This window comes from Telmatherina bonti, assembly GCF_933228915.1.
Source record: "Telmatherina bonti genome assembly, chromosome: 7".
Classification (NCBI taxonomy): Eukaryota; Metazoa; Chordata; class Actinopteri; order Atheriniformes; family Telmatherinidae; genus Telmatherina; species Telmatherina bonti.
Window position 1 is genome coordinate 23,465,673 of NC_136625.1, and position 25,471 is coordinate 23,491,143.

Below are 25,471 nucleotides of genomic sequence, written 5' to 3' on the forward strand. Positions count from 1 at the left end.
CAGCTATATTGGAAAGAGGCCTAACTGTATGCTTTAGTTCTGACCTGAGGAACAATTGAAAGACTGGTACCAGAGGACCTCAGGGTCAGCAAACCTTTTAAGAACAGTAGCTGAGAGACCAGACTGAGTCTGTTAAATATAATCTATTGATCTACTGTATCGGATATGTCTGTTACATCAAGTAGAATCAGAACAGAAAGTTTCTGAGTCGAAGTTAAATCTAAGGTAATTAACAATCTTTAAAAGGACAATTTTGGTACTGTGGTTTGTCCTAAAACCAGACATGTATGTTTGTAAAGTATTGTTTTTTTTTTATTTATTAAAAAACATATGTAATTGAATAAAACCAGCTTTTTTTTCATTTTGCTTAAAAACATGAAGTTTGATACAGGTTGGTAATTACCAAGAATCTTTGGGTGTAAATTAATCTTCTTTAGAAGGGTGTCACACCACTGCTGATTTAAAGGTGGAAGGGAAAACATGTCTAAAAAGAGTAGTTTACTATGTTTAAAAGCTTAGGCCAGTTGTGCCCAAATCTGGTCCTCGAGGGTCACAATCCTGCAGGTTTTCCATGTCTCTCTGTTCCAACACAGCTGACTCAAACTATTCAGTCCCTGTGCAGAACTCATTGGCTGTAGGATCCATTTAATGGAAGCCAGGAGTTTTGAAACAGGGATACATCAAAAGCCTGCTGGAAAAGCGGCCCTTGAGGACCGATTTGGACACCCCTGGTTTAGGCTGAAAGGAACCATAAAATGATTTTAAGCAATGTGAGAATGGGCTCTACAATGCAGGTTGTTGGGTTTAGTTGCGAGATAATACCAGTTAGTGTTGCGAAACCTGATTAGGCACTTTTACAGTGAAATATAACTTGTAAACATCATGCTTGTGGAACACAGGCATTGACCCCCCAAACGATGGGCTAAAATCCTCTGCAAATCTCTCTCATGTTGATGGTTACTCTTGTTTTCAGATACTTTTTGGATTGGATGAGTGCACTGTCACACAGTAATGAAACACATACACACCTACACACACACACTCACACACACAAAAACACATCTTGACCACTTTTACATTATGTTAATTTTACTCTGTCAGTTGTCTCAGTTGGATTAGGAGGAAGCATACGCAACCACAACAGCTTGGCACCTCACCCTAATGCCACCAGCATGGTCAGATTTTGATGTGGGGTGTTGTTTCTTTCCTCAACCAGTTGTTGAAGGTCAACCAGGATGCTCATGTTCGACAGTCTAGCACGTACTGCACGTCCAAACTGACCTCACAAATGTTCAATTGGGTTGAGGTCTGGACTCACGTCAGGCCATTTATCACATACCCTGTAATGACTGTTGCTCTGTGAGGTAAGGCATTGTTATTCTGGAGGATGGAGTTAGGTCCCAGATTCTGGAGGTTATGGGATCACAACTGGGTCAGGAATCTCCTTCAAATGTGTCTGTCTATCAACTAGCTGCAAATAAGTTGCCAGTCATAAATCTGTGACTGATATATCCCTAGCAACCTTTTAATCTCAAAACAAGAGTGAATACCACTAGAAGAACTTTGCTGAGTATTTTGGCAAATTTTTTTGGAGTCATTACCAACATGTTTAGCTGTTAGTCATGGCATAGATAAGGTTGACTGATCACACTTTATAAGTGGTGAGCAATAATTGACAAAACACACATTTCCTTACTTTTTGTGCTATGCTAATATATGCCTTTGTTTGAATTACATAAAACTTTATTTATACACTGTAAAAAATGTAATTTTATCTGTACTGTTTTGTTACATCACACAAAGTATCTTTGTGGGTCATTTTTACTCAAATGGAAAAATGCTTAATTTTGTTGGAGGAGTAAGGACACATTCTTTCATCCTTCTGTTAACTCAGAATGGTTTTGATTGACATTTTTCATACTGATAATCTGTTTTTCACTTTCAAAACAATTAATCTTGTTTCCTCAAAATATGGGCTTCTATGTGATTGGGAAACTTAGAGTTCAGTTTATGTAAAGATGCTTCTCCATTGATTATTCTGGTAAACGTCTAAATAAAACTGTGTAATGAAGTGAACGGCAACAAGAAACATTTAAAAGAACATTCATTACATTTTAGTTGAAGTCTACAGGCTTTGCTACTACAAACCCATTTTATCATGTAAATTTACAGTTGACTTTCATGTTATAACATTCAATCCTAAATGTAATCATCAGTAAACAATAACAGTAAGTAGGTGTATAAAATGGTATTTCCTGATAAGTCTAATGGCTTATTGGATTGATGGCAATCCCTGTTGTTGCATAGCTAAGTACATATTAATTGAGATTCTCCTTGGGGACTTTGGAAATAATGTGCTGAGTTAACTCGAATCTTTGGAGACTTATCTACTTATACTGTATGGCTTGAAGCCATAGAGTGATAACGAGAAATGCCACTGCATTAAGCTCAGTAATGTTGTCTGGCAGATATTAATCCATACTTTAGATCCCCACAAAAAATATTTATTACCTTTCATAAATAAATAGTTATGTGTAGATAGATACTGTATAATATGTAAAATCTGCACCTATTCCACTGGGATATGCTAAAAAAAAAAGTCATATACTGTGAAATAAATTTCACTGTTAAGTTATTGAAAATTACTGGTGTTTTACTTTTATATGTAATTCCTTACAGTATAGAACTTTCACAATGCACCAAGACAGGAAGCTTAAGGTGAAGGGAATTTTTTTAAATACATAGATAGATATGTCTTTTGGCATAAATAGTACAACATTACAATCTGATACATTTGGACAAGAGTTTCTTCTTAGATTTGGAGACCTGTCGATCACATTTCAAAATAGCTTAGTGTCTTTTTAAAGCTTTCCTGCTGCAACAGTCTGAACAAGAAATGCACTCCATTTAGCTTACCTGCAGGATTTGCCTTGAGCAGATTACAGCTCAACTGGAAGACCTGCAAGTTCAAGGATTTTGCTTTATTGGTGTGTTTGAATCCATTTTGTCTGGCCTTCTGACAATAGAAAAGCCCAGGAAATCTTTTAAGTCTCCCCTGCACGAGCCCAGCCCCTCTTCTTTTTGTCAGTGAGGTTATTAAGGAAGAGGAATCACCTTCAGGATAGTCATCAGATACTCTAACAGCAGTCAGTGCAGCAGTAATTATGAAATCCATCAGCTGCTTCAGCTGAAAATAGAAAAGCTGGACATTTAAAAGGTAGCTAAATGAAAGATTCTATTACTTTTTTTTCTTGCCGGAAAATTAAAACAAGAACAGCAGATTGTAATTATAACAAAAATTGTCTTTGTGATATATTGTGTTTCTTTTCCTCCCACTTTTCAAGACGGGATGAAATGTGGATGGTGCTGCCAACCATTAGACAAAAGCAGCAGCTAAGATAGTTAATGGAAAGAGGAATGTAGGAACAGAATGGAGAGAGGGAGGATAAAAATATATATAAAACACATAAAAATAAATAGAAGAGATTAGGAAGCCCCAGACAACTGAATTCAAGGTGCTAATCTGCCTCCATCCAGGCTTTAAGGGTATACACATTTCTGCAGGAATGGTCAGTGTGTATCACCCGCTCTAGTGGCCTGAGGGCAAGTTTAAATCATTGGCAGGCAAAAGCAGCATGTCGATATTTATTGAGTGAAATTGGATCTGCTCGGAGGACAGACCCATGTTGGCACGTCTCCACTTTTTTTCCTGCCGGCCTTATCTGATAGTCCCCATCAGCACTTGCAATGTAATCATGCTACCAATATATGAGTCCAGAGGAGGCAAAGTCTCCCCCACACGCTCACCAAAAAAAGACTGATCAAAAATTATTGTTACACTGTATATTAAGCTCAGTTATAACGTATTTATAAACAGCATGATTTTTAATCAACACATAATTTTCTGCAACACATTAGACTTGTGTTATTTCGTTGGTGCAGTTCTATACTTAAAAGGTTATATGCACTTATTTTTCTTGCCAGGTAGACACTTTATTGCAGTCTCATTGTCAGTTGGCAAGATTAGCTGGCCTAAATGCTTAAGAAATATTCTCCTAAACCGTTGTTTAGTAAAATGTTACTATTTTCAGCATTTCATATCAAATACTGCAAAAACTGCAACAGGAAACCAATTTATTGATAATTTAAAGGGGGCCTATTTACACAATAAGTTTTCTGCTAACATAATAATAATAATAATAATAATAATAATAATAATAATAATAATAATAATAATAATAATAATGATAATAATAATAGTAATAATAATCAGGTGTTGCATAAAAAGCTGGACCATATGAATTGTGTCATAACTTTGCATGCTTTTTACTGAGAATTTTATTCAACAAGCTAGATAATTGACTGAACTGTGCAAAGATACACATGATGCACATTCATCTATTTTTGACCTACTCTAAATCAGCTGCCATTGGAAAGTTTTTCTTTCTGCTTTAGCAGTGATGTCTCACTGTGAGATGTGTCAGTGTTCCCATTGTCCTGTGCTGTTCACTTTAATGCTGACATATGGCCAAAGAACAGAGATCAGAGACTGTTGTGTCTATAAGTGTTAAGGTAAAACTTAATTGTCCTATTCTGTCCTTTCTGCCTAATGTCGCTTTGTCTCTACCTCTGTCTAACTGTCTCTCTCTGTGTCTCTCTCCCACCTGCCTCTGCCTCACTCTGCTGTGCAGCCCTGTTTAATCTTATTCCTGTGGGTCTGAGAGTGGTGGCCATCCAAGGGGTGAAGAGTGGCTTTTACATCGCCATGAATGGCGAGGGCATGCTCTACAGCTCGGTAAGCTTTAGTCACATTGTTTATCTGCAAGCCCGTGTGTCACCAGGATGCATAATGCTTCCTTTACACATGTTTTATTTTGTTCAGCTTGTTGTCTGTTTTAATATCCCATAGCAGCAAAGACTCAGCCTTTCCAAAGCCTTTCATCTCTGCTCAGTTCAAGAGCTCCTTAGATGTGCTTTTGTGTTGCTCTGCAGCACCTACACTACCCCACCCCCCTAGCCTTTGAAGCAGCACAGCACATGTTTTATATTTAATTTAATATTATCAAGTTTTGTGCTCAGTCTTTTTTTTTTTTTTTTTTTTTTTAACAAGGGCTTTTCCCCTTTTACTGGCTACTAGCAGATGCTTGTTTTATGGCAGTTATGAGCAGAAATGAAAAGAGATTTCATTGTGCCTAATTCGTTTTCTTTCTTTTCAAATTTCCACTCAGGATTCCAGTTGCATTGCTGGAATCCTTAGATAATGAAGTTGTAACATTTTTTCCTAATTAAATTTTATTTTAGACAACTGTGGTGCATAACCACAACAGCAGTGTTGTAGCCTTTTCAAATGATTATCAAACCACATTATTGGGCCAGTGTGGGCAGAATATGCACAAGTGTGGGTGGACGTGGTTGTGGATGTTAGCTGGAGAAATATCACAGTTGTTGCTTTCAGGATGGAGCTGTTCCCCCTCAGCTATGCCTGCGTAAAGTGAAATGTAGAGGAAGAGAGTGAAAAATGGGTTAGGGGCATAGAGAAAGGTACAGAGGCAGAAAAAGTATCCCAGTTGGTATGGTTATGTAACTTCTACTCTTTTGCTTCTTAATCCAGTGGTAGAAGGCTTTATTGTAGAGAGAAGAAGATGGGAGGGCTTCATTACTCACAAACCTCAGCTGAGGGACTTGGTGATGGCTGTTTGACTGCCAGTCAACCATGATGAATGACTGGCAAGGGCTGAAATCCACAAACTGTCTATCAAACTTTCTCTACTCATAAATAATTGAAGGACACAGAGAAGACTGTGATATATTGCCCCACAATATCCGTTGACGATGGAGCTGCTTTACTGTGATAAGAGAGCAGTTTAACGTAGGTCGGATAAATCGTATACATGATGCTTTGTAAACATTCCATTGAATAAATAGCCTAAACTTGTAAGGTCAGTGCAATTTAATGAGAGCAACAAACATTTTGCTTTATTTTTTGAGGACAACCTGGCAGATGTATGAGACACTAACAAGTTCAGGGAAGGACATATAGTAAGTTCTGTTATGACTCACCCAAGCAGATGAAGTCATTCATATCTCAAGGCTCATAAACAAGAGCACAATTCACAGCCCTACTATGAAGTCTATAATAAACCCCTACCCACATGCTTAATTAAAGTTTAATCATGCCCAGACAGAGGTCTTTTCATTTATCAAATTAACTCTAATTGAGGGACGCTGTACACCCCCCCCCTTCCCACGATCAATGATTATTAATAATTACAAACGACTGAGTGCCTCAGTGTCATTCATTCCATAATTTTTTTGGGTGCACAAGCAAACTTTTGACCATTTTTAAGAGAGGGTAGCATTTTCAATTGAGCCTCAAAGTGAATACTCGAGCATCCCATACAGAGAAGATGCAGCGTCTCAAATGTGATACATAGGAAATTGGCGTTGGCGGGAGTGTGGGTGGTATGCTGGATCATTGAGAAACCTATAAATAATGGAGAGGCATATAACGCTCACAAACAGGCTAAATTACCTCACAAACTATTGCATGCAAGTTACTAATCTCTTTTCTTAATCCTCTGTCTCATTCTCTTTTGACTCCTAAAACGGTAAAGTTTGTCACTGTTTGGCTGTCATGTCTTGTATTTGCTCATTCTGAGTGCAAAGAGGCATGTCTTGCTCATGGCCCTCCACACCTTTCCCCTCCTTTGGACATAATTACTGTGGGATATCCTCCCACCTTCCTAACACTGCCCCTTTTCCTGTTTTCCTCTCTGCTCCTTTGCCCTGTCTTATTGGTGAAATAATGTGTCAAGCTTTATCTTCTCTGTGCTTGAGATGAATCAGAAAAGTTGTGTTGCAGCTTTGAGCTGCCTTTCTCCAAGTCTTTTTATGCGAGTGTCAGGTATGTGTCTGATTTTTGATGCCTGTTTATGATTGCCGGTGATGTGACTGTAATGCAGTACAGCTTTTTTTTTTTCTCTTTGGAGTGAAGAGCTCACTGTTGAGCCTAACACAGATTGGAAGCAGAAGCTGAGTCGGATGATAATGCTTGTGTAGAGTGTTTAACGTTGAAGTGTGTGGGGGCTGAGCATCTACAATGAAGAGTTCCCCTCCATTATTTATAACACGCAATATGACCTACTTTACTGCACAGCAAAAACAACTGTTCTCTGTTTGCCTCTGCTGCACATCTATCTATCTATCTATCTATCTATCTATCTATCTATCTATCTATCTATCTATCTATCTATCTATCTATCTATCTATCTATCTATCTATCTATCTATCTATCTATCTATCTATCCGTCTGTCTTCCAGTTGAGTTTTCATTACATAAAAAATCCATAGATCTTTCCTTATTTTACAAAAAAAAAATAGTGTTTACGTATCATGTGTGGTAAACCTGTAAGTGACAGCCCTGACAGACAGAGATGAGAAGGAGATTGGTGGTTGAAGGTTAGATTTGAGTGACAAATGATAATCCGTATTGGTGAGTGGGCTGTGACTCTTTAAAGTGTGTCACTCTGATAAAAAAAAACAAAAAAAAAACAGTTTGATGATAGATGGTGCGGTGTTTTGAGGTGAAATTATGATTAATATTATTTATTGCTGAATGGATTGGAAAAAAAAAGACTCTTTCCAAACCTTCAAAATGTGAGTGGCTGGTAACAATCTGTGTTTGTATATTGCTTGATAAGTTCCATAATGTGAGTTTACGTTTGGTGAATGATTGCTTGTCACTCCCCTAGCAATCAATCAATGAGCAGCTATCTCAGTGCAAGTGTGCTTGCACATTATAAGTTGCACTTTTGTGTCAAATACTTGCTAATGACAGATAATGGATGAGAGAAATGTGAGAGCATGAACGGAAAGTAAAGAGGAACTATTTCCTTTATGGTCACTTGATCACTCCTAAGTGTTTCTGATGTCTTCTTTGCCATTGTCTGTCACCGTTCTCTTTGTCAGAAGGAAATGGCTGAGCAGAATTTGTTCCAGAGTAATTGACTTTTGGAATGAGAGCAAAATATCACTGGGTGGGCAGGTATAGAAAAAGTAAGGAAGTGAGCCTCTCCATTGAAGTAATGTCTAGACAATCATGACTTTCGCACACACACATAATCTTCACAACGCACATATAAATCCCACCACCTACCCCTCCTTGTCCAAACATAAGATCAAACTTCTATTTTTTGTCTCTTTAACTGTAACGTCACTGTAAAAATATAGGTGGAGATAAACATCTGAGAATAAACATTTGGCTGTAAGACAAGATAACTGCCTTTGGTGTAAACACTGGATTTTGGAACTTTTTGCACTCAAAAAATCTGCATGATAGATGGAAGTTAAGAATATTCCCCAAAATTACAATATACCTTAGAAAGAAACACAACTTTGGATTGCAACCTTTGTAATGTAGTAATGTTAGTTGTTGCAATACAGCAAAAACATCATGCTGAGGATACTGTTTCACTGCTGTGTTCTCTGTCACAGGTGAATATCAGCACTGTTTTTATTTCTTGTATTTCTTCTTTGTTTCCCCTCATGTTAAGCTCTATATTTATACCCCTTATTAGGATGTTTAAACAATGTCACGTGCTGTGTTTACCAAACAAGTTTTGCTTTTCTCCTTCAGATCACTGCAGAATATAAATAAGCACTCTTGTAATAATGAGCTTTATCACCAAGTATGGCCTGTTACCTCTGAAATGTGTCCTATTTTTTCATTGTCCAGCTTATTCAAGCCTTTTTTTGTTGAAGATAATTGACTGATTATGTATTCTGGGTGAAGAGAGTGGCAGTAAAAAGTAGTTACCATGCATTTTAATGTGTGACCACGCATACATTGCTATAAGTTTGAATGCACATGTGTGTTCAGCGTTACGTATTTCTGGGCATGCACATATCTGTGTGGTCCTATGTGGTTCACTTCTATTAAGAAGATGTCATTAATCACAGCAAACTGACCTCGTCTCTTCACCTCATATTTCTACTCAGTCATCCACAAACAAGGCACTTTGTCAAAGACTTCAAAGTCACTTACATTCTACCCCTATCCTTTCCAAGCCACAGTTAGGATGATTTCTGAACTGTTCCCAGACTTTTCGCAAACACTCCAGCTTTGTCATTGAAAGAAATTTTGGAGGAGCACGTCAGCAGAGCCAAATTCTGTTGAAGGATAGAAAAAAACCCAATGTGTGTGTACGAGTGTGTGTTCGGCCTGATTTGAGCTCCAAACAGACTAATAAGGGACAAAGCCTGCAGGTGTGTAATGTATCACTGTCAGACCTCTACCAACTCAAACACATATGTTCACACACCAACACACACAGCCGGACACGAACAACTTGACCCCCCTAGTGCCCCAACAGCGCACAAGATGTCTACTATTTGACAGTGTGTCAGCAGGCTCAGATAAACTCAGCCACCAGCTTTCAATGGAGCTTGTTTCCCCTCCTGCTGACCAGCGAGACATTTTCACACCGCTGACCATGTGAGCTCACCTTCCCCAAGTCCTTTACCCAGCCTGCAAAGCAGACATAAGCATAAACTGTAACTCATTTCGCTGGATTCTACTCTGCAATCAAAGTAACCAGCACTGATTTTAATTTTGATTCTCATTAACAATTATGGTCGAGCTCTGCGGGTCATCATAGCTCTGCAGAGGTTATTTGTACAACCCTGATTCCAATGAAGCTGAGATGTGTAAAACATAAATAAAAACAGAATACACTGCTGCAAATCCTTTCAAAGCTACATTCAATTGAATACACAACACGAACAAACTATAATGTTAAATATTAGTTCAAACTGATTAACTTTATTTATTTATTTAATTTATTTTAATTAATTTTTTTTGGAGTTATTCACTCTTGGATGTAAATGTGAATCATTAAAGGGGTCCTTTTATGGTATTCTGAGTTTTCTGAGCTTTCTACAGTGTGACAGTGTTGAATCCTCATCAGACATGTGAACGGCACTGTTTTTTTTATCACCATGATTGAGTATAAAAGTAGCATCCCCACAAAGTTTAGTCTTTTACAAGCAAGGTTAAATGGTGTTTATCATTTTGTGAACAACTTTGTGTGAAAATAGTTTGACAGTTTAAGAACAATGTTTCTCAACATACAATTGCAAAAAAAAAAAGAGAAATTTCATTATCTATAGTCAATAATACCATCAAAAGATTCAGAGAATTTGGAGAAATTTTTGCATGTAAGCAGCAAGGCTGGAAACTAACTTTACATGCACGTGACCTCCCATCCCATTAAAAACTGATATCAACATGTGTACTGGAGCATTTTAGAAAACCATTGTCAGTTAACATAGTGTGTTGCTATATCTGCAACTACAAGTTAAAACTATCACACAGGGCAAGAACCATATACCAAGAACGCCCAGAAACTGTCATTTTCTCTGAGTTCATCTGAAATGGACGGATGAAATGTGGAAAAATGTACTGTAGTCTGACAAGTCCACATTTCAGATTTTTTCTTTTTTATATCCTGGACATCGTGTTATCTGGGCCAAAGAAGAAAAGGACTGTCCAGACTGTTATTAGCACAAAATTCTAAAGTTATAGTATCTGTGATGTTATGGGCTTGTGTTATTGCCCATGACATGGCTAACTTAGACATCTGTGAAGGCACAATTTTTTTAATTTATTTATTTATTTATTTTTTACCAACTTTTTATTTATTTTGTATTATGCAAGACAACAAAAACACAAATAGAACAGACACCATAAACAAATATCAAATAAACATTCATACAAAGGTCCAGGACACATAATAAAGTGTTAGATCTGCACAATAATGAAACATGACTCAAATATGTCAACATTCCTCAATCCTCCATAAAGGTAGCCTTATATTAGTTTATATTATATTACTATATTAGACTCTTGAGATCAGCCACTGCTTGATTCCAAACAATGATAGTTTCTTCCTTCGCATTATGCACACGTGCAGTAGACAACTCTAAATATGCTACATTTATAAAAGATAAGACAGTGTATGTGCAGGTTTCCACCTCATCGCAATCATCTTTTTGGCTGTGGTTAAACCAGCCAGGATGACCCTTTCTTGTGCTTTACGCACTTTAAGTTTGGACATATCATTCAGCAGTAAAACTAAGATAAGAAAATAATATTGGTGTTTAAAAGAGTGGACAAACAATTTCTTACCACCTACCAAAAATAAAAGACAGCTGGGCACTCCCAAACTAAATGAAAAAGTGTACTAACAGAGTTTGTATGACATAAGGTACAGTTTGGATCAGCTTTGATCTTCATGTTGTAGACTTTACGAGGAGTCATATCCGTCCTGTGAATAAAGTTCAGGTGAATTTGCTGATGATAGGGATTTTAGATGAACAAAGCACAGAGTTCCAGACAACTTCCCAGTCAAAGTCTGGGGGTAAATTTGGAATATCCAATTTCCAGCAAGTGTCCAGATATAATGGGGCATACATCTCTTCTTAGATGTGCACATGAAGTCTAGATATCCACAAGAACAGTTAAAAAAATTTAAGCAGTTTATCATACCATTGTCTACTTTGAGCTTCTATAATGGGACACTTATTGATTAAGATCCCATCATTGTTAAAAATTGGAGAATGAAGGGACAGCTAGACCTAATACCACACTTTTTTTTCAGCACATCGTCATACTGCAATAATATGGGATACAATGGAGCCAAACCGAGCCATACATTTTTTCTGAGGAGTATTAGCAAATAAAATTTCTCTAAGCTTTAATAGATCTACAAAGAATTCCTCCAATGAGCGCCAAGCCACCTCCATCGAATCATTATACCAGACAACAAGAGGACATAGAGTGAAAGCCCAATGGTATAGTCTAAAATTTGGGAGCGATAAACCTCCCGCTGACCTATGGCACTGAACTGTAGACATTCTCAAGTGGGGCCGTTTCCCCTATAAATTCAATAATTGCACTCTGTAGTCGATCCCAATAGCGAGAAGAGGGCGGAAGTGGGATCATAAAGCTTAAGAAATTAATAAGAGGGAGCACATTCATTTTGATAATAGAAACACGTGATCTAAGGGAGTTGGGTAAGAAGGATCATCTCTCAAGATCATATACAATCTTTGATAAGGCCCCCTCACAATTATTTTTAACAATGGAGTGCAAAGGGGGAGAGACCTCAATCCTAAGATATTTAAATTGCTTAATAACAGGAATGGCAGCAGGTATGTTAGCATCTCACATTGAATCAGTTGATGGCAAAAAGGCAGACTCATCCCAATTAATCTTATAGCCTGATATGTCACCAAATTTACTGAAAATAGAGTGTTAGGGATGGACTGGGCACACCCAACATATAAAAGGACATCGTCTGTGTACAAAGATATGCTATGTTTGGTGCCATTCACCACTACAGGAGTAATGTTACTGAATAATTTGAGCCAGAAGCTCCAGAGAAAGGGCAAATAGGAGAGGGCTTAAAGGGCAGCCCTGTCTGGAGCCTCTGGCTATGCTGAAAGTGGATGAGCATGTTTTGCCTGTGAGGACCAGAGCCCTGTCAGATTGCTGTAAAGCACTTTAACCATGTTTTTAAAATCAGATCCGAGGCCTAGTGAGTGAAGTAGGGACCACAGATACTGCCACCCAAGGTGATCAAATGCCTTCATGGCATCTAAAGAGAAGACGGCAGCAGGGAAAGGTGAAGTATTGGCATTATATATTATATGGAGCAGTCTCCTTATATTGTCTGAGGAGGACCTTGATTTGATGAAGCCGGTCTGGTCACAATGAACCAGTTTAGTCATTAAAGGCGAGCTGTAATTCAGCAAATATTTTTATGTCTGCATTCAAGAGGGATAAAGGCCTGTAACTTGAGCACACCTGAGGGTCTTTATGTTTTTTTAAGCAGGAGCGATATTATTGCTGCATTAACATCTCTAGAAAAGGAACCAGCCTCCAACGAGGCCTGGGCCATGTCAAACATTAATGGCCCCAAATGATCCCAGGAGGAATTGCATCCAGATATACCACAGCACATACTTAAAGCAGAACCCTTAAGCTCAACTATTGTGATTGGACAATTTAGTTTTGGCCAATCTTCCTTCGGCAGGTGTGCCTGTTTAAGAAAATCTCCACAGGTCTGTTCATTATATGTTAATTCTGAGTTATATGATTTACTATAGAGCCAGTGAAAGGCAGAATTAACCTGCACAGGCTTAGTTAAAAATTAAGCCATCAGATGATTTGATAGAAGAGATATCAGATAAATGTTCGTCAGTCCTCAGCTGGCGTGCAAGTAAATGGCTCAGTTTGGCCCCATTGAAATAAAAACGTTGTTTTGTGTTTTCGAAATTCTGCACAGTGTTCAAGAATGTCATTAATTTCTTTCTTGATTAGGTCATAACCAGTGGCTATTTCCTCATCAAAGGATAGCTGCAGGATATTGTCAAAAACAGAAGGTTTACATTGTAAAATTTACAGTCTGGTAGTGTGAGACTTTTTAACATGAGAAGCATTGCATATCGCATTATTGCGGATAAAACCTTTAACGGCATCCCAAGGAATCCTTGGATCAACTACAGATCATTTGTTGACATCAATAAATAAGGTAAATTCAGAAATAAACTGTGTTCTGAAGTCTTTGCTGCGAAGGAGCGTTGCATTAAAACACCATCTAGGGTCATGAGTGGGGGTGGAAGACAATGACGCACAGGCAACTGCTGCATTGTGATCAGAAAGGGGAAAAGGCATATTAATAATACTGAGAATACTGTGAAAGCAGCCCCTGGAAGCAAATATACAATCAATGCAGGAAGAAGATTTTTATCTAGCTGATCAATGTGTAAAGTCTTTGGTACTAAGATTGAGTACACGCCACAGATATTTCACCCCAGTTTCCTCAACCCAAGTGCAAAGCGCAGCGAAAGCATGTTTCTGATCTAAGTTTCCAGAGAGACTAGATCTGTCCGTCAAATGGTCGACCACAGCATTGAAATCAGTGCCTACTATTAACTTAAAACTAGAAAGTTCAAGCGTTTTCTTAGTTATCAAATCAAAAAACTTTCTTAAAAAACATTTGGAGCATATAAAGAGGTTCAAGGTTTATTTGTATACTCCATCTGAACTTTAGCAATCGTAATCCTGTGAAGGTACAATTAATGTGTAAAGGTACACACAGGTTTTTGGAACAACTATGCAATGACTTTTTCAAGTTCACCCCTACACATTTTACAAGACAATCCCAAACCATGTTCTGCATGTGTTACAACAACTTAGTTTCATCATAAAACAGTGTGGGCATTAGACTGGCCTCCTCGCAGTCCAGACTGAGATTGTTTAGCACCTACAGCTGTACATCAAGCAAGAATATGAAAGAATTCCACCTACAGAGCCTCAACAATTAGTGTTCTCAGCTCTGAAATGTCTGAGTGTTGTTAAAAGGAAAGCTGAGTGAATGGATGGATGAATGACAGTACAATCCTTACTTTTGATTATTCACTGAGCTCACTGTAAATCCAGGTCTGGTTAAAGAGCTGCCCTCAGTAGATCTTAAATATTTTTATCCCAGCATCTTTATGATTTTCTCATGACATTACATAATGCATTGATTTATTTTAAACAACGTCAGGACAGTCATGTTTATATAAATCCTATTAATTTGCGTACAAACCAATATAATGTGGTGCATGTTTTCATTAAAGTAACCTGAAATAAATGTTACGATTTATGATGACTTTTATATGACTTATATTTAGTCCTACTTATATGACTGCATAAACAAGTTTAGGTCCCCACAACATAAGTAATACCTGGATAACACGTACAGATTTACACACGTACACACACAGTCACCTCCAGCAGGAAGCAGAATTTGGCTGTCAGTCAAATGGACAACCTTAAAAGGGCACATTGCCCTGGAGGAGATATTAATGAATGAAATACAGCACCAGCAAACACTCAGAGAGTAAGTCTGCCAAAACTGTGACAAACCAGCATGCTATAAACCAGCTGTTGTGCATCACTGTCTCTATTATAGACATACATGACTTCTTCTCCTTTAAAAGCAAGCCTTGTTTGCATTAAGGAAGCACTGAGATGGTGAGACAAGCAGAGAGAAGGAATGAGGGTGATAAGCGTACTATCCATCTTGTCAGCATAAATTAATCAGCACACTTGGCTCCACAAATATAGATTTAGTTTGCTAAGTACAGATACACATTTCCTCCTTGTTTTAAAAAACACTGCCACTGTTATCTTAATTAAAGTTTTATAAATTACCCAAATTAATTGCGGCTTAGATCAGGGCTGCATTAGCGAGTCCAGTGCTTTGTTTCTTCACATTCACCACAATGGTCTGAATCTGGCACCAGGCTCGGTCCTGACAGCATGTGTGATATCAAGTTCTTTCAATTTTCCTCGTCATTCATCTCCTCTTGTGTCCCCTTGACTTTCCCCTTGATTTACTGCCTTGATAATAGGGGTGTGAGATAAAAATCTTCCCCCATTCGCTGCTGTTCTAATAACACCATAATTCTCATTACCTCCATTATGTATGTGTGTGTGAGTGCACACATGAATACGTATGTCAACTGACCTTGGCAATGTCCACATGCTGGCTATGTAGGCTAATATTTGGCAGAGTGAAACAGACTGTTTTTTTATAATGAGAAACTTCTGTCTCTTGAGTTGCTGTTTATTTTTGCATGTGGCTTTGATATTGATTTGGATGCAAACAAATTTTCTGTCTGAGCTGACATACACGTCTTCTGTGTATTCCCTAATCTTTGAATCTGTGTCCATTACTCTTGCAGGAGATGTTTACACCAGAGTGTAAGTTCAAAGAGTCAGTTTTTGAGAACTACTATGTGATCTACTCGTCCACTGTGTACCGACAGCAAGAGTCAGGCCGAGCCTGGTTCCTTGGCCTGACTAAGGAGGGACAGGTCATGAAGGGCAATCGGGTCAAGAAGACTAAACCTTCATCGCACTTTGTGCCCAGGCCCATTGAAGGTATGAGAATCTGACTTTTTAAATAACAGCTTTTGTGATATTTAATTTTTTTCCATTATCTTTACTGTAACACATATACATCAAAGAAGTTTCTGACTTTCTGTCTATGTATTGGCTGCATGACAAAATTAGTATTAAAACTGTAAATAAAAGTAGGGCAGAATTCCAGGGGATAATGATTTTAGAAATAACATATCTATTTCTTATACTTTGTATAAAAAGATTTTACTGTCATTTTTTAATATTTTATAATACTTTTTTTTTTTTTTTGTAATGTAATATTTAATCCTGATTTGGCCTGGGTCCTAAAGCTTGCACCAACAGGTAGAGGCGTGTATTCATCAACAGGGGACAGAATATTCAGTTGCATATGTTGGCTCCAGTTCAGGAGCTTGAAAAATACTAATGAAATTAGTATATCTTAATATCTGTTTTCTTTTTATTTTAAGCATTTTAAGGAAATTTGTCTAGTATGTTAGCTTATTGAAAGTGCTTAAATGTATGTGAACCTTTACCTATATTTATGCATGAATATAACAGCATTTGATTTTTTACAGTCCTATAAGTAGATCAAGTGAACCAAATGAAACAAATTAGGAAGAATATGACACTTATTCATTTTTTATTGAAGGTAATGTGTAAGTATGAGCGAAGTAGATATCTTTTGAGTGTTTTCTTGTGTAGGGCAGTGTTAATGTCACATGACAGCAACCTCATGCAAAATGTGCAACTTTAACCATCCACTTTTAACAGGTACCTCTAATAGTCCAGAGTAAAACAGAAAACTAAGATCTATTTCTCCTTGAATAGGTCATGCAGCACAACTTCTCCAGATAAAGGCTTTGTAAACAAGTTTCTTTTGAATTTAAAGCTATAGAAACAGAGACAGCCCATGTGCGCAGGACTGAAAAGTGAGGGCATACAGTAAATAACTGAACAATTAGGTTTTTAGAGCTGAAACTAAAAACACATTTTGTGGAGATGTTAGATAAGCTGTATGAAAATGAACATCAAAGCAGACCTCTTCATAAATTCATCATATATAATAGAACAAGAACATTACTGGTGATCTGTAATTTGCTAAGGAGGTAAACAAACTAAGGTGGATTTTAGAGAAGGGTGTTCTAAAATAATAAAACCAAAACTCTGTCTTGAAATGATGAGCTTCATAATTGGAGAAAGAGCACACTGCATTTTCTTACATTATTTATGAAAGCATACACTATATATAGTATTGTGTCATTGGAATTACTCCCCAATCTGCCAATCCTACCAACCCCGACTCCCAATCCCATGTTCCATATAGACTCATATGGCTTCTCAAAACTGCTGAAAAATACCAGGAAAGTTTATTGAAAACTGTCAGGGACAAGTAATTGTGAACTAATACACAAGATAAAACTGGCCATGCTGTATGGCAAAACCATAAATAGACAAACTGTGGTCTCAAAGAACAGCTAAGGAAGAGTAGAATTGTTATTTTTGGAAAAGCCAAGTAAAAGTCTTGCCCTTAGTTTATTATCCTAAGCATAGTTGAAGCTATTCAGTACTGAGGAATGAGCTAACATTCCTCCAGCTTATTAAAAACCTACTTTAAAATCCTCATACTTTAGCCACACACATATATATGTAAGAGTGCATAACTTTGCACTATATATAGATTACCAAGTGTAATATTTTCCTCACTTTTTAATTGGGTTTCTGTATCTACTTGTAGAACTCTGGAGATAATGTGATCAAGTTTTCCTTCAATTATTGGCAAAGTACAGAAAATACATAAGAGTTCACAAACTTTCAAGCATTACTTCAAATCTCTGGCGTGCTTCTCTAAACCCATTTACTGATTAGACTATTAGAGTGAGCCAAGATTTGGCTAAATGTACAACTTATTCTCAGCAAAACAATACAGTTTGTTGTTGTTGTTTTGTTTTGTTTTTTTTTAGCAAGCTTTATCCCACAGTTTCAGCATCTATCTAGCTGCTGTGGATACAGATTTATATTTAGATGCCATCTGTTTACCTATCTGGTGAGATCAGTCTTCTTATCATGAAAACTTGTCAAACACTGTGATTAAAAGTGCTGACATAGCTCTCATTCCCTTGTCTTATCCCTCTTAGCCTGGTATAATTGTCCCAAACTCACATCTGACCTTGTCTCTGTCTGCACACCCATCCCTTCAATCTGCTCTCCATTGTCCCCCTTTCTGAGCATCTCCTATCTTTGTCTCTCCCTCCTTTTCCCTTCCCTCTCTTTGCCTCTCCATACATCTCTGCCATAGTTTGTATGTACAGGGAGCCGTCACTGCATGAGATAGAGGACAAGCACCGCTCCAGGAAGAGCTCAGGGACTCCCACCATGAATGGAGGGAAAGCTGTCAATCAGGACTCCACATAGCACCAGGGTGAGGGGCTTCCAGCAGGGGGAAGTGGCGTCTTCTGACTCGAGGGAAGGGGCCCGAGGAAAATTTACCACCCCCACCATGCCCTCTTAATGAAAAGGGGAGGGTTCGAAGAACAACAAGGAGCTATGACTGTACAACCAAGACAACAAAAACAAAAGCTGGACTCAAGTATTGCCTGTGAAACCCTTTTAGATAAATAACGATGAAATTATTATGAAATGAGAGGGTATATATCAGCCTTTGTTGCACAAAGGTTGATATCAGGTTGATTTTATATATATGTATATATATATATATATATATATATATATATATATATATATATATATATATATATATATATATATATATATATATATGTAGACATTTTGACATTTGTCAATCAGAACTTGACCAACATTTTATGCAAAAAAAGAGAAAAAGCTGTGATAAATGGAATGGTGGTCTCCTGTTACAAAAATTGAAATCTCTCATTTCCAATTTATGCTGTGAAAAACAAGCTTTAATACATATTAAATTTGAATACAATAATTTTTCCCTCCCAAAATGCTATTGCACTCTCATATGCTTTAAAGGTTTGTTGTTGTCGGTTATATAAATACCACTGTCTTATCCATCACAGTAAATCTGTTGGGTATTTCGTCCTAGTTACTGTGACATTATTTATGGTCTAAATTTTGTTTTTGAGATAGGTTCTCAAATTGCTAATATTTTTTCTTTGTTTTTCACTGTTTCATCTTGAATGCACTATCGCGCCACCTGCTCTGGAGTGAGGGTTTGGCCGAAAGTATTGGTAGTTCTCAGTGATGGACTCCAAATTGCTTTGGGTGGAATGTAATTTACTCAGGTGTGTATTGTAAGTTTGACTAATGTGACTAATGGGAAACGAACTTCCTTATGTTGTTCTGCTATAGCAGAACAAAACTGACACAAGCAATATAATAGAGGGTGACCTTGTATGTCTATAGAAAACTGATAACAAGTTACTATAATTGGTATGTTTGTTCACAAAAAAAGACTGACAAAGAAAGTTGTATAAGTAGGTAAATGTTAGAATAAAAAGAAATATGTTTTCATATAGTTTCAGTATCATCTTAACAATGCAAAGATTATAGATTACTAACAAAGTAAAGTATTCTTTTCGTAAGCTGAGAAGAAAATAATGACCAGCATCAGCACTACGAGCCATGGCCAAAAGTGGTCACTCTACATTTGCACCTCAAGAAACACAGATCCTGTTTCTCTGCAGTTTGTCACTCTCAAAATCTAACTCCTGCTTATGAAATATATGGAAACACTTTAAAATAACTTTTGACCTCTAATGGTTTCTTTTGTTTGTTTAAGGGTGAGACAGAAGGAAATTATTTGGGTAGGCTTAGCAGTGAAATGGTGATGATTTATCAAAGTGAGGTTTCAAGCTCTACTATTTGTGCTTATTTCATGTCAATATCATAAGAGATTTTTCAACACCGGTGGACAGGGTGCCTGACTGTTTAATAAATCACTGGCCTGATTAAGATTGCAATCATAAAGACTTTCCTATTACAATGGAAGCAGATGGTTTTAGTGAAGAGCCGGTTTAGCCAGTTGGGAGGAAAATGTGAAGTTTGTCGTTTTCAGATAATAACACTTGCTGTTTCTTCTCACTCCCTGGTTTTGTGACCCATGAAATGAAACATTTGCTGTATTGTGGTCAAGAGGATTTTTTTCATACCTTAGCATACTGACAGGGCTGTTAAAACAAAGTGAATTATTGGTACACTTCATACGCTGTGTACGCTGCCGTACTCCTAATCCCCAGTTGGTTTGTCTTACTCAGGAAGTTCCATAGTTCTTCTGTGAAGGGGTCCAGCGCTTGTTGCACAAAGGCTGATGCTGAAAGACTGGAGTTGGTGATATACAGTCAATCCCTAGCCCAGTAAGGAAGGCTGGGATAGTAAATTGGCAAGACTAAAGCAGGCAAGGCTAAGCATGACCATCGCATGACAGTAAAAGTTGATGTGAGTTTGGTAAAAAGTAAGATCTTAAAAAAATAAATAAATTAAAAAAAACATAGATTTAAAATAAATATATATATATTCTTTTGAATTTGGGGAGTGTAGATCTAAAACTTTTATATGCAACGTTTTGATGAGTATTTTAGTGATCAGTCTGAATACATCTCTCCTAATATATAACTGGTTGAAAACCATTTGCTAGGTTGATGGTCTGTACAGTTAATAGCACATATTCAGTTGCACAGAGCAAACTGCAGTGATATATCATCATGGATCTGGGAGAGTCTTCCAACTGGAGTCCAGGTCCACAGCTGATGCAAGTTACCTGCAAGAGCAAATGGTAGAGTAGTTCAACTTCAACATCACCTTCTGCATACCAGTGATACATATATTATATTAGGCGTGACACTGAAAGTAAACCGGCAAGACCAGCATTTAAGTATCTTTTTACAGAGGTTTATATTGGTGCAAATGAGATACATGTAGTAATGCATGAAATTGGATGTGTACACGGTTAACTGACAGCAGAATGAAAGGCCTGGAGAAATTAATAAAGAAGAAGGTAGAGAAACAAAATAGGTGACGTGAGAAAACAGCTGAGCAAAGCACTTTTTGTGGGTTTATTGATGTATGATAGGGCGATCAAAGGGTTTGGTTGTATGAGATATTGAATATAATTTAATATTTTTATGTTTGCAGATGATTTCACTGCATTGAAACACACTCATATATGCATTATGAATTGTGAGATGACAAAAAAAATATGCATTGATAATAAAATTCAGAATGAATTTAGTGATTGTTTAAGAAATAAATACTATGTTATCAAAAATGTTCCCGTTTGGAGTGATTAATTCATATTGTCACACTGATTTTTCTCTGTTTGTATATTTTTGTTTTTCCGTTCACTTTTGAAAATATCCCTCATTGCAATAGGAGGTACAAATAGCAGACAAGAGTACAAATAGCAGACAAAGTAAAGTAATCACTGTGATGTTTTTCTTAAATGTGAATTAAGAAAATCCATTGCATTCCCTCTATCGTTTAGAAGAAGTAATTTATCTTCTGTATAACCCCTAAATCCAACATGTCACTTTTGGAATGGTGCTCCTTCGCCCTTAATTCTCCTGTTGTCATGGAAACAGACCTTCAGTGTTGTCTGCAAGGAGAATGAGGAGGAGGAGGAGGAGGAGGAAGGCTCCTCTGACTTTTAGGACGCGGCTTGTATTCTCTCCTGCGCGGTGGCTGCGGCATAGAACAGCAGGGTGTGGGGAGAAATTTGTTCTCTATTTTGGTGTCTTCTTTGGTCCCAGTAAATAGCAGAGGAGAATGCAGGCCTGCAGATGGAAATCTCCTTACAATGAGAAAGAAACAAAGCGAGCAGGAGGAAAAAAAAATACTATCAAAGAAAATGCTGATTCTGTCACATTATCCTGCATAAGAAGTTTTCTTACTTAAATGTACTCATGTGCACAAAGTTGTCGTGGTCCATGATGGCCTTTTCTGCCAGCCAATCGGGTCGTCTGTAACAACATCAATGTAAATATATATTATTTTAATGACCCGTAGTCCATCTTTCTCTAAGTTTTACACTATGCTTTGCAGTATATGAAAGTTAAGAATTTATCTAAGTCAGGATGCCACCAAATACCTAATGCCGATCATGATTATCTCTTGTACTGACTACTGCAATGATCTTCTGGCAGGTTTCCCAGCTTGAACCGTAAAACCGCAACTGATGGTTTGAGAAAGTGGCAGCACATTTGATTAGATTACTTTAAAAGGACATTTGATTCAACCCATTATACACCTCTGGCACATCCAACTCTAAATACAAACAACTTTTTATACTTATGCTTGTAGGTTACGTGATGGCTTCTTCCAGTGCAAACCTCAGAAATTCTTAAAACTTCATGGCAGACAGGAGCAAAGACATTTGTTTGGCTGTCAAACCGCAGGATGTCATTGAACAATTTGATTCTTTAATCTTTCTGTCGCTAATCTTTAAGACAAAACATTTGTAAGATTTAACTAAGAACAGCTTTTTCACGTTTCAGTCTCATTTGTGTGATAAAACAAACTTCATTCAACCACATCCATACTTTAATTCTTCTCTTTTTATTCATAAAACATCTGTGCTGCTGTGGCAGGTTTAGAGTGAAATATCACATTTTAAGGATCACAGTTGGAACACTTTACTACTTCACTGTGATAAATCTCCATTTTCTCTGATTATCATCTGTTTAAAAAGTTAAATATAATGTCTAACTTGTATTTCCTGTAAGGTTTTCTACTCTTATTGTGGTGTTCAAAAACATAAGTACCAATCAGTACATTAAGAACCCATAGTCAAAGTCAGTAGGTTTTACATTTGTATTTATTTAACCACAATAGACATTAATCCCTGTGTTCTTACTCATACAGACCTGTACATGACTTTGTTTGTCTTGTGTGTGCAGAAAAACATTCCCTCTTCATCACTGTCTACTTCATTCTGTCCTGCTGTGCTGATATGTGCTTGTGCCTCTGGGTGCTTGTGTCTTTTTTCTCACTCTCCCAGGAAGTGAAAGAGGGAACTCCTACTAAGAAGTAGGACGTTCAGTGCTGCTCATTAAAAATAATTAGCCTGTGTTCAATTAAGACTCAGTGATGCTGCTTTGATGTAGCTGGTTCAGTATTTTTAATCTGATTGCTTGAGAGGGATAATAGAAGTTTGAATGAAATGAGGTCTGATGGTTAACAAGACTGAATTTAAAACTTTAGGTTTCTGCTTCTGCACCTTGTCCACAGTTAAGAGCTGATACAAACACAATATGTAAATGTTCATGCACATTGTGTATGCACACTCACACAGCAAGCTGACTGCCCACACACATTTTGTGTTTCCTACACTCATGCACTAATAATTCATTGAAGGAGCTCTGCAGCATGTGCATGTTAATGTGCTGGCAGTGGTTTTTACAGAGGAAAACTGCCCTGTTGAATCTCAGTAGCCTGGGGACACAAAGGATGCTAAGCCAAGCTTTTACTGCAGTTATGCTCAAACACTGTAACTTTAATAATTTCCTCTATCATCTCCTGCCTCATCCTCTTTATGCCTCTCATTCCTTTCCTTTCTCTGCCTTTTCACTTTCCTAATCTCTATTCCCTGTCCACCTTTCTATCCAATTTAATGTTTCCTCAATCTGGCCTTTTCATTTCAGCATGCTACATCTGTTTTATTTCTGTCTTCTGTCAATGGTTTTTTTTTTTTAATTTTTTTAATTTTTTATCAACTTTTGTTCTTTTAAACCATTTCCAGTTGATGATTTCATATTATTCTTTATATATTTGCTTTGGTTTTCCATGCATGCTATTGTACAATGGGAATCAATGCATTTAAAAAACCCATTAATTTGTGGGTTATGCTTTTTCATAGAGCTTGTGTACATTTGATTATCAGTGCAATAATAGATAATAACATAAATAGCATCTCTTTCAAGCATCAGCGCATTAAGGAAATAGGAGCAGAAATAAATAAGGGATTTCTGCCAATAGTAAGTTACTGCATGCAGAAGTTTTCTGTGAATTTTTACATTATATGGAACTAATGCCTATGTTTGTCTATGGTGTAACAGCTGTAGCAAATTTACGAGACAGAAGATGCCGTTAGTTGTATAATATTGTTACAATTTGCATTCAATAGTAAAATAACTACCACTGAAAATGGAAATATAGCCAGTGGTCAAATATAATAGTAACAAAAGACAGTTATGGCAGCGATGGACTGGCGATCTGTCCAGGGTGTACCCTGCCTTTTGCCCAAAGACTGCTGGGATAGGCTCCAGCTTCCCCGCGACCCTTCAATGAACTAAAGCGGTTAGGATAATGAATGAATGAAAGAATGAATTAATTAAATGAATAAAGATAGTTATGGGATAAAAAAGGCATCACAAATCATAATCCAACAGTACATGAAGAGAGATGTCAACATGCCCAAGTATTACAAGTAAGAGTTTTAAAACTTGAAATTATTAAAATATATGACACTCAATGAAATACTGATTTGAGTGCACCTTATGAATATTCATGCAAGCTAATTGTTTTCAAAATTTTGGTTTGTAATCTTCCACAGTCTGTTAATAAAACCTGTATGACAGGAACAGCATAGTCCAAGTTTTATCCATACAATCTGTTACTGATTTTGGTGGAACAATCCTGGCAAAAATATACAGTAGCAGCTTAATCATTTAGCTTAATGCACACAAGGGTTGTTTTTATTTGCAATAACAGCTGCTTGTAAACAAGTTGTAAATGTAATTATTTTAGGTTTTATTAACTGCAATTTATGAGCGGAAATAATTTAAAGTCTATGTTTCCCTCTGGGCTTAAATCTGTGATAAACTAGAGAAGAGAGAGAATTTGCCTCTTGCCGTATTAGAAACATAAAAAGAGAGAAAATAATTTCACGAGGTCTGCCATTTGAGTGGGGAAGAGGTTAGCAGGAATCCCAGCATTTCTAGGAGAGGATTCTAAAGGTTCTGATCAAAGCCATCTCTGCTCCAGATTTTTATGAGTTTATGTGGTTGTTGGAAGACAATCCCAATTTTACATGTGGAGAATTTATAATTAAATCTGTTAGATTAGGTTCTTTGTGAAGTCCTGTGAAAACGAACTTGATGAAAATAATTTGTTATCTGGAAAATGACTGCAAATGTGCTTTAGTGAAATGTGGCCTTGATAACTTTTATAAACTTTTTGAATGTGTTGTTAAAAGCTGCAGGAGGGCAAAGTTCTACAATAATATCTACTCAGCAGCTTTATAGAAGCAGAGAAGCAGAGTATTAATCAAATAAAATTCAATTCAATTCAATTCAACTTTATTTATAGTGTCAAATCACGGCAATGCCATCTCAAGACGCTTTACAGACAGAGGGGAAAACATAATGAAGGCCAATTCATAATAGCCTATATAAGGAAACCAACAGATTGAGTTGAGTCCAACTCAATCTCCCATCCTGAGCAAGCACACTGGCGACAGTGGGAAGGAAAAAACTCCCTTTTAACAGGAAGGAAACCTCCAGCAGAACCCGGCTCAGG

The 25,471-nt window shown here is 37.1% G+C and overlaps 2 protein-coding genes across 4 annotated transcripts in view; both read left to right on the top strand.

Moving 5' to 3' along the window:
* Positions 1-18,388, top strand: part of fgf12a (fibroblast growth factor 12a) — a gene marked incomplete at both ends in the record, with an annotated part of 31,231 nt that extends 12,843 nt beyond the window's left edge. For all 3 annotated transcript variants that reach the window (XM_079244338.1, XM_079244336.1, XM_079244337.1), the window contains 3 exons: positions 4,692-4,795; positions 15,796-15,994; positions 18,273-18,388. In XM_079244338.1, the coding sequence (XP_079100464.1) occupies positions 4,692-4,795; positions 15,796-15,994; positions 18,273-18,388 (419 nt within the window). The remainder of the gene's footprint in view (positions 1-4,691; positions 4,796-15,795; positions 15,995-18,272) is intronic.
* rc3h1b (ring finger and CCCH-type domains 1b) overlaps positions 1-25,471 on the top strand; it is a 105,724-nt gene that overhangs the window by 54,397 nt on the left and 25,856 nt on the right. The gene's annotated exons all lie outside the window — the stretch shown is intronic.